The sequence below is a fragment of the Lithobates pipiens genome, unplaced genomic scaffold (assembly GCF_037356315.1).
Source record: "Lithobates pipiens isolate NorthernLeopardFrog02 unplaced genomic scaffold, aLitPip1_a1.2 Scaffold_79, whole genome shotgun sequence".
NCBI classification, from domain to species: domain Eukaryota; kingdom Metazoa; phylum Chordata; class Amphibia; order Anura; family Ranidae; genus Lithobates; species Lithobates pipiens.
In genome coordinates, this window is record NW_027507902.1 from 140,439 (window position 1) to 151,212 (window position 10,774).

At 50.3% G+C, this 10,774-nt stretch overlaps 1 protein-coding gene across 1 annotated transcript; it reads left to right on the forward strand.

Annotated features, from left to right (window-relative positions):
- The first annotated feature begins 4,177 nt into the window (after positions 1-4,177).
- On the forward strand, positions 4,178-7,626 carry LOC143960014 (uncharacterized). Its single transcript, XM_077468272.1, has 2 exons — positions 4,178-5,519; positions 5,619-7,626. The coding sequence occupies exons 1-2, from the start codon at positions 5,418-5,420 to the stop codon at positions 6,720-6,722; spliced, it is 1,206 nt and encodes a 401-aa protein (XP_077324398.1). The 5' UTR covers positions 4,178-5,417; the 3' UTR covers positions 6,723-7,626.
- Positions 7,627-10,774: the final 3,148 nt, after the last annotated feature.

Genomic DNA, 10,774 nt, shown 5'->3' on the forward strand with positions numbered 1-10,774 from the left:
CGCTCCCCCATGGGCAGTGCGGACAATGCCCCTCCCCCCATGGGCAGTGCGGACAATGCCGCTCCCCCCATGGGCAGTGCGGACAATGCCGCTCCCCCCATGGGCAGTGCGGATAATGCCGCCCCCCATGACCATCCCACATGGGACCTAGATCCCTCCCCCGCTTTCTCTTTGATGGCCTCATTGTGATTGCACCTCTGTAGTCATGTATGTCAATCTTTTGTTTTCATCCCCAACAATCCACGTCTGCACACTACTGGGAGGTCCATACACACGCAGATGGACGGTTATAGATCTCTTATTGGCACCGTCTCCCCGGGATTTTGTACTTGTTGAAAACCAGAAGATTACTTAGCAGTGCCCCAAAGAAAACATGAAATAGTCCCTCCTGTTCCCTACTGAATGGACGGATTGTATGAACTGCCTTAGGGCTCATTTAAACATGTTGTGCCCTCTGAACAGCAATCCACATTCAAGTCGCTCTTCAGAGGGCATTTGACAGGAGGCAAGAAGGTGTTATATTGCCTCCTCACCACCTGTTTAACCCCCTGACATCCGCGCTGTGGGCAAATGACGGGCACAGCGCGGATGTGAATTCCCGGGAGGCCGTCATATGACATCCCCCTGTGCACGCTCCCTGCGGAGGGCGCCGTGATCACAGAGTCACTGAGACTCGGAAGACCACCGATCCGAGTACGGGGCCAATCCCGACCCCTTATCATGTGATCAGTTATCAGCCAATGACGGCTCATTACATGATGTAAACAAAAGCTCAGTGATCGTTTTTTTTTCTCCTCTGCTGACAGGAGAAGAACAAAGCCGATCACCGGCTCATCTTAAAGGGACATCGACCCTGAAAAGGAAGAGGCGATTATGCCTCATTTATAGAGTAACAGTGCCCACCAGTGCCACCTATCAATGCCCATCAGTGCCACCTATCAATGCCCACCAAGCCCACCCAGCCAAGTGCCCACACCCAGGACCCAGCGGTCCTGGGTGTGGGCGAATGGCCCTGAATGCAGACAGTGCATGTCATATTAGGAGAAGTGGCTGCGTGCGTGCAGCTGTGCGTTCTACTCATTGTCAATGGACTGCCTGCATGCAGCACCTGGAAGATACAGATGTTGTAGAAACGTCCCATTCATGTTATATGGGCCTCATCACCCTTGTAAACAAGGCCAGACAGACGGACAAAACCAACACAAATAAAACCGCACTAATTCATTATCCATCAGCATTTTAATATGCACTATGCCTTTACCCCAAGTGCTGTCATTAGAAGTGTCTGCGCTCCTAAAGCCGGCCATAGACACTTCCAATCTCACCCGACTAAGCAAGGACCAGCCAAGATTCTAACCATGTATGGGCAGGCTGATTACGGGCTGGGTACTACCAGCCCCTCTGACTTTTCATGCCATTATTGCCAACCAGTGGGTCGGGATGAGTGGCAGGAAACCAGCATTTTTATACAAAGTACAACATTAGTCCTCCTTGTGTCCCTGTCCTGTAGAGTTTATTCATGGTCTCTGGCACCAGCGTTTTCATCTCTTCTCTCCATAATTTGATGTTCTACAAAGAAAAATATATGAAATGTAGGTGAAGGTGCTAAATCTAATTCCTCTCTTTTTTTATTGTAGGTGTACGCGGTATTGACTGCACACCACAGTGCAACCCGGACGTGTCCACTCCACCGGAGTGCGACCAGGACGTGTCCACTCCACCGGAGTGCGACCAGGACGTGTCCACTCCACCGGAGTGCGACCAGGACGTGTCCACTCCACCGGAGTGTGACCAGGACGTGTCCACTCCACCGGAGTGCGACCCGGACGTGTCCACTCCACCGGAGTGCGACCAGGACGTGTCCACTCCACCGGAGTGCGACCCGGACGGGTCCACTCCACCGGAGTGCGACCAGGACGTGTCCACTCCACCGGAGTGCGACCAGGGCGTGTCCACTCCACCGGAGTGCGACCAGGACGGGTCCACTCCACCGGAGTGCGACCAGGACGTGTCCACTCCACCGGAGTGCGACCAGGACCTGGCCACTCCACCGGAGTGCGACCAGGACCTGGCCACTCCACCGGAGTGCGACCAGGACGTGTCCACTCCACCGGAGTGCGACCAGGACCTGGCCACTCCACCGGAGTGCGACCAGGACGTGTCCACTCCACCGGAGTGCGACCAGGACGTGTCCACTCCACCGGAGTGCGACCAGGACCTGGCCACTCCACCGGAGTGCGACCAGGACGTGTCCACTCCACCGGAGTGCGACCAGGACGTGTCCACTCCACCGGAGTGCGACCAGGACGTGTCCACTCCACCGGAGTGCGACCAGGACCTGGCCACTCCACCGGAGTGCGACCAGGACGTGTCCACTCCACCGGAGTGCGACCAGGACGTGTCCACTCCACCGGAGTGCGACCCGGACGTGTCCACTCCACCGGAGTGCGACCAGGACGTGTCCACTCCACCGGAGTGCGACCAGGACCTGTCCACTCCACCGGAGTGCGACCAGGACCTGTCCACTCCACCGGAGTGCGACCAGGACGTGTCCACTCCACCGGAGTGCGACCAGGACCTGGCCACTCCACCGGAGTGCGACCAGGACGTGTCCACTCCACCGGAGTGCGACCAGGACGTGTCCACTCCACCGGAGTGCGACCAGGACGTGTCCACTCCACCGGAGTGCGACCAGGACCTGTCCACTCCACCGGAGTGCGACCAGGACCTGTCCACTCCACCGGAGTGCGACCAGGACGTGGCCACTCCACCGGAGTGCGACCAGGACGTGGCCACTCCACCGGAGTGCGACCAAGGCGTGGCCACTCCACCGGAGTGCGACCAAGGCGTGGCCACTCCACCGGAGTGCGACCAAGGCGTGGCCACTCCACCGGAGTGCGACCAAGGCGTGGCCCCTCCACCGGAGTGCGACCAAGGCGTGGCCCCTCCACCGGAGTGCGACCAAGACGTGGCCCCTCCACCGGAGTGCGACCAAGACGTGGCCCCTCCACCAGAGTGCGACCAAGACGTGGCCCCTCCACCAGAGTGCGACCAAGACGTGGCTACTCCACCAGAGTGCGACCTAGACAATCCATCCATCCGCAGCACACATGATGAGATCGCCTCACAAGTACCATCCAGCGTGGTCACCAAGGACCAGTCATGTGTACTCTCCTTTGAACACATGACCTGTTATGGAGTCCTTGGAAAGGGGGCCAGTTCGCAGGTGATCTTGGCCTCTCATCCCGCCATTGACCAGAAGCTGGCGGTTAAACTTGTGAAAAAGACAGAATTTATTCATTATGAAGACGATAGTGATATGGTTTTCTTAGAACGTGACGTGCTGAAAGTAGCCAGGGAGTGTCCATTTATTACACATCTGTTTGGAACGTTCCAGACAAAGGTAAGTCTTTTCACCTTCCAATTTCTTTACCAGACCAGACAGAAGTAGCATTGCAATAAGAACAGTCCAGTAATGGCGGCCTACTTAGTTCCTCTGTCCGGTTTTCCTAAATTAAGTGTGTCTGTCTATTCCTCCACAAAATGAAATCCTGCATGTCTATAATGTAAACTTTATCTCTTGTGTTCACACAGAATCATCTCGCCTTTGTCCTGGAATGTGTGACCAGAGGGGATCTCCATAGTGCCATGGCAGTAGCTCCATTTCCTGGGGGCACCATAAGGTAAGATCAATGAACGGGTCACTCTGGAGTCGGGGGTGACTGACCACAGCCAGTGATGTAGTCAGCCCCTTCACCTGAGCCTCGTCCATCCAAACCCCTATGTATTACAGGGGGAAGTCATTTCATCTTTAGATTTCATTACTCTGTGATGATTTGTGATGCTAATTCCTCTATCTCTTTCCCCCATCAGATACTTCATAGCAGAAATGATCTGTGGTCTGCAGTTTCTGCATTCTAGGGAGATCATCCACAGAGACCTCAAGCCTGCAAATATTCTTTTGGATAACGTTGGACACATCAAAATAGCCGATTTCGGCTTGGCACGTATGGGCGTCACGGAGTCCAGCAGGATTCAAGGACAATCGGGAACACCAGGGTACTTGTCGCCAGAGGTAAGATACTTGCTTTCCACCTGATATTAGACCTAATTGTAATATTTGTTATAATGGGATATAGAGATAAACTAAAGGGAGGTAATTTTTCACTAAATTAAGAATTTCTTTACTGGTGACCTGGTTGGTTTCAGTGGGTTTCCAGGCTGGAACAATATTCCAGGGGTATTTGTCCCCATTGGTTTGTATTGGTGACCATTGTCATTGAGAAAGAAAGTTAGAGTTTTAGATCTTTCCCCAGAACACGAGGGGAGGAGAAACCTTCAACGGGCACACCTGTTCTGGTGAAATTTACCTCAATTTGGAAGATTTCAGCCAATTTCCTTTTGTGTCTCTGTGAGACCTAAAGCCCCACCTCCAATATTCACAAGCTCCGCCTTGGTTTGAGGTCTTTTGAGCACAATTTTAGGAGTCCTGGGAGGATTCATAGATCCCATATATCAGCATTGAGTCGTCTCCGTCCTCTACCCAACAATCAGCTCATCCTTCTTTTTCTCTTTATGTTTCTACAGGCCCTTCAAAACATTCCATACTTCGGAGCGGCTGATTATTTCTCTCTGGGAATAATCGTGTATAAGATGGCTTTCGGCAGACATCCATTTCTGACCGGCAGGGAGTCCGCAGAGGAAGAAGTGAAGATCGTGACCACAAGGGAACCGCATTATCCAGATAGCATGAACCCGTATCTCCGTGACGTCATAGAGATGGTAAGTATACATAGAAATTTTACACCTTTTAAGTGACAATGTTCTTTCCCTGTTGCATACATTATATCTTATTAGGATTTTATTAAACATGGTTCCACCTTCTTACCATCACATATCGATGGAGGTCATAGCTGTACTTTCAGCAAGCTGACTGCTTAATGGAAGGATCTGCCTTCCCCTGTCATAAGGAAAGAAGCAGCCCTTTTTAATTTACGGTCCGGGTGGTTCCATTGGATAGTGATGGGGCCAATCGCACACATTGAATTCAATTTCTGGGGACATTCCGTGCACAGACAACATATAGAACTCCCCTGGGACTGCCAGAGTCATAAGAAAAATCATGGCAGGTGCAGATTTCATAGAAATCTCTTTTTTAATACATTCCTAATTCACATTTAATTGCAAAATATCTGATGTTTCTTTCCTTTAATAACTATTCTGAACTAATATGACACAAATAAGGCCCCATGCTACCATCCAATCCAATCAGGATGTAGTAGCAGGTCAGAAGGCAAAATAATAGAGAGAATCAGAATCAAATATTACATTGTTCATAGATTGTTCATGTTATTCCAGTGTATCTTATTATATTTTGTTCCTTTTTACAGTTCCTATGTAAAGACCAAGAGCTGCGGATGAGTCTAGTAAGAGACATCAGAGAACACCCCTACTTCAGCAAGGTGGACTGGAAGGAGCTAGAGAAAGGGAACTCACGCCCACCATTTCCAAATCGACATGTAAGTATACGGGAGGAGTCCCAGCACAATGGGGGGATTTCTAGGGATTATTTCCCTATCGATCAGAAACATTGACAAAATACTTTTTTCTCTTTCCAGATGCATGAGGAAGACCTGGGGGAAGGAATTCCAGGGGATGCTTTCATTAAAAATGAAGACTTTGGGAGAGATGAGGTTCCACACCGGCAGGAGAGATTTGAGGGCTTCTCCTACCTGAGCGAGAATGTGAATTGCAGCCAGTGGCCTAATACTCACCACTGGAAAACCAGTATCAACCCAGAGCCTCGTCGCCACCATCCGAGGGGCAATAACATTAACACAGAGCCTCGTCAGCACCATCCAAGGGGCAATGACATTAACAGAGGGCCTCGTCAGCACCATCCAAGGGGCAATGACATTAACAGAGGGCCTCGTCAGCACCATCCAAGGGGCAATGACATTAACAGAGGGCCTCATCAGCACCATCCAAGGTGCAATGACATTAACAGAGGGCCTCGTCAGCCCCATTTGAAGGAAGAGCCTCGTCAGCACCATCCAAGGGGCAATGACATTAACAGAGGGCCTCGTCAGCCCCATTTGAAGGAAGAGCCTCGTCAGCACCATCCAAGGGGCAATGACATTAACAGAGGGCCTCCTCATCACCATTTGAAGGAAGAGCCTCGTCGGCACCATCCAAGGGGCAATGACATTAACAGAGGGCCTCATCAGCCCCATTTGAAGGAAGAGCCTCGTCACCACCAACCGAGGGGCAATGACATTAACAGAGGGCCTCGTCAGCCCCATTTGAAGGAAGAGCCTCGTCACCACCAACCGAGGGGCAATGACATTAACAGAGGGCCTCGTCAGCCCCATTTGAAGGAAGAGCCTCGTCAGCACCATCCAAGGGGCAATGACATTAACAGAGGGCCTCGTCAGCCCCATTTGAAGGAAGAGCCTCGTCACCACCATCCAAGGGGCAATGACATTAACAGAGGGCCTTGTCAGCCCCATTTGATGGAAGAGCCTCGTCACCACCAACCGAGGGGCAATGACATTAACAGAGGGCCACGTCAGCAACATTTGAAGGAAGAGCCTCGTCACCACCATCCGAGGGGCAATGACATTAATAGAGGGCCTCCTCATCACCATTTGAAGGAAGAGCCTCGTCACCACCAACCGAGGGTATTTGACCTCAAAAGAGATTTGCCTGCTGTGAGACGGTAACACAAGCAGTACTGAGTGAGATAATTGTGGCACACTGGCAATGATCTCCCTACACCATACATAGAACCATACATAGAATGTATACATAGGGCCATACATACCACCATACTCAGCATGCCTACCTAGTACCAAACATACCACCATCGGGGCCACCAATAAGGGGGTACCACTGGTTCTCCTGTAGGGGCTGGGCACAGAAAACATGAGGAATCGGTGCGGCGGGCGGATGCACTGATCAGTGGGGGAGGCACTGATCTGTGCGGATGCTCAATGCATATATTCTGAATGATCCCCAAAGATGATTGTAAACAAGCATGCAAGTGTGTTTTATTGCATACATACCTGCGTATATAGCACCATGCATACCATCATACACAGCATGTCTACATACCACCACCAGGGCCACCAATAAGGGGGTACCACCAGTCCTCCTGTAGGGGGCTGGGCACAGAAAACATAAGGAATCGGTGCGGCGGGCGGAGGCACTGATCAGTGTGGGGGCGCTGATCTGTGCGGATGCTCAATGCATATATTCTGAATGAGCCCCAAAGATGATTGTGAACAAGCAGGTAGGTGTGTTTTATTGCATACATACCTGCAATACATATGTTCTGTATGGTTCTATGTATGGTTTTTTTCTCTATATGAGATGAACTGGGCACCCTAGACTGATGATTCAGGGACAATCCGATCGCCTTAGGGGGTCAGGAAGGAATTTTTCCCCCCCTTGGAGCCCATCTGGCCGGGGGGGTTTTCGCCTTCCTCTGAATCATCTTAAGGTTTAGGCTTAGTGTAAAAAGGCCCTGCCTTTGAGGAGTCCTAGGTCAACCGTCACTGTTCTCCGAAGCCCGACAATCATTTCCATCTATAGATTTATCTCCAATAAAGATTGGTCGCACCTTAATTGTCTTTGTATGTGTTTTTTTTCTTCTTTTTTCTAAGAAATATAATGAGGAATGGCAGCAGGGTGAGGAATCTTGCCCCATACTTCACCACTAGGGATGAGCTTCGATTTCAAGAGGAAGATCGAACATTATGGTCCGTTGGTGCCAAATTAGAGCGGCGTGTCACGGCCCATAATGCACTGCGTCATAGCAGTGCATTGCTGGCTGATGATTGGCCAAGCATGCACGATGACCCGCATGCTTTGGCCACTCACAGCGGCGTCAGCGAAGAGAGCCATAATTGGTCACAGGCCAATTTTTGATGCAATACTTTGCAGCAGGGCTCATTCCTGTGCCCCAACTAGAGTAACTGTAAGGGGTTGCAGTGTTGTGGCACCAGTGCCTAAGGCCCAATTTTTCTGCCCCTGTTCAGGGGCATGTAATTACAATTCTTGATCTAATATTTCACAGCAGGGCCCGTTCCTGCGCCCACCCAGAGTAACTGTGAGGGATTACAGTGTTGTGGCAACACCAATACCTAAGGCCCACATTTTTGCGTTTATATTTTGAGTATATAGAGCAGGCCCCTACTTTCAAACATCCAACTTACAAACAACTCCTACTTTCAAACAGAAGGAGACAACAGGAAGTGAGAGGAAATCTACCCCTAGGAAGGGAAATTCTCTCCTGTAAGAGTTCCTTGTTTCACAAAAAAAACCAAATTTTAACAATCCAATTGTCATTGGGACAGAAAGTGAGGTGAAATCTTCTGAACAGGTGCGCACAGACAGCAAAACAAATTATACAGGGGTGATAACCCTTCCCTATGTTTTCCAAAAAGCTTAAAAATAGATTTTTTGGCTGGAGCTACACTTTAAAAATGTACCAGTTAAAAATTACAAACAGATTCTACTTAATAACAAACCTACACAGTCCCTGTCTTGTTTGGACCGCCTGTATACTGCTGTTCTGAGTATATAGGGCCTGGGGGCCTCAGGCCTTTCCTTTTTATAATTTGGGTGTGCGGTTCTCCTTAATGTCCATACAAGACCCAAAGGGGCTGGTAATGGGCTTGGGGGCGGGGTACCCATGCCTTTGTTCTCAATGATTTTCATCCATATTGCCGGGACCAGACATTACATTAAAGCCGCAAGCAGTTTTAAATGACTTTTATTCCTTTAGAAATGTCATTTTGTGCAGGGACATACCAGTCCACTCCACACCCCTCATGTACATACCTCCCACCTCCATACACTCCACACCCCTCATGTACATACCTCCCACCTCCATACACTCCACACCCCTCATGTACATACCTCCCACCTCCATACACTCCACACCCCTCATGTACATACCTCCCACCTCCATACACTCCACACCCCTCTCATGTACATACCTCCCACCTCCATACACTCCACACCCCTCTCATGTACATACCTCCCACCTCCATACACTCCACACCCCTCATATACATACCTCCCACCTCCATACACTCCACACCCCTCATGTACATACCTCCCACCTCCATACACTCCACACCCCTCATATACATACCTCCCACCTCCATACACTCCACACCCCTCATGTACATACCTCCCACCTCCATACACTCCACACCCCTCTCATGTACATACCTCCCATCTCCATACACTCCACACCCCTCTCATGTACATACCTTCCACCTCCATACACTCCACACCCCTCGTGTACATACCTCCCACCTCCATACACTCCGCACCTCTCATGTACATACCTCCCACCTCCGTACACTCCGCACCCCTCATGTACATACCTCCTACCTCCATACACTCCGCACCCATCTCATGTACATACCTCCCACCTCCATACACTCCACACCCCTCATGTACATATCTCCCACCTCCATACACTGCACACCCCTCATGTACATACCTCCCACCTCCATACACTCCACACCCCTCTCATGTACATACCTCCTACCTCCATACACTCCACACCCCTCATGTACATACCTCCGACCTCCATACACTCCACACCCCTCATGTACATACCTCCCACCTCCATACACTCCGCACCTCTCATGTACATACCTCCCACCTCCGTAAACTCCGCACCCCTCATGTACATACCTCCCACCTCCATACACCCCACACCCCCCATAATTACTAATTAGAAAAATTTTATGACAGAAACAAATTTTTTTAATTTATAGCACAAAAATAAAAACCCCACTAGTGATTAAATACCACCAAAAGAAAGGTCTATTTGTGTGGAAAAAAGGACGCAAGTTTCATATGGGTAGAGTGTTGTATGAGTAATTGTCATTCAAACTGTGAGAGCGCTGAAAGCTGAAAATTGGTGTGTACAGGAAGGGGGTGTAAGTGCCTGGTATTGAGGTGGGTAGCAGCGGGTAAAATAAGTATAGAACACCTCACCATTTTTCTAGGTAAATATACAGTATGTGACAAAAGTAAGTACACCCCTCAGTGACATTTCTTCTTCTTCTAAAATGTAAAGTAGTGAGTGTACAGCTTGTATAACAGTGTACATTTCCTGTCCCCTCCAAATAACTCAACACACAGCCATTAATGTCTTTGTGCGCTGGTCCAAACCAATTGGTGGAGGGGGGATTATGGAGTGGGGGGAGGGGGGATTATGGAGTGGGGGGATTATGGTGTCGGAGGGGGGAGGGGGGATTATGGTGTCGGAGGGGAGATTATGGAGTTGGGGGAGGGGAGATTATGGAGTGGGGGGAGGGGAGATTATGGAGTGGGGGAGGGGAGATTATGGTGTCAGAGGGGAGATTATGGAGTTGGGGAGGGGAGATTATGGAGTGGGGGGAGGGGAGATTATGATGTCAGAGGGGGGATTATGGAGTGGGGGGAGGAGAGATTATGGAGTGGGGGGAGGGGAGATTATGGTGTCAGAGGGGAGATTATGGAGTTGGGGGAGGGGAGATTATGGAGTGGGGGGAGGGGAGATTATGGAGTGGGGGGAGGGGAGATTATGGTGTCAGAGGGGGGATTATGGTGTCGGAGAGGGGATTATGGTGGGGGGGTTGCTTTTCAGAGGTTGGACTTGGCCCCTTAGTTCCAGTGAAGGGAACTCTTAAGGCGTCAGCATACCAAGACATTTTGGACAATTTCATGCTCCCAACTTTGTGGGAACAGTTTGGGGACGGCCTCTTCC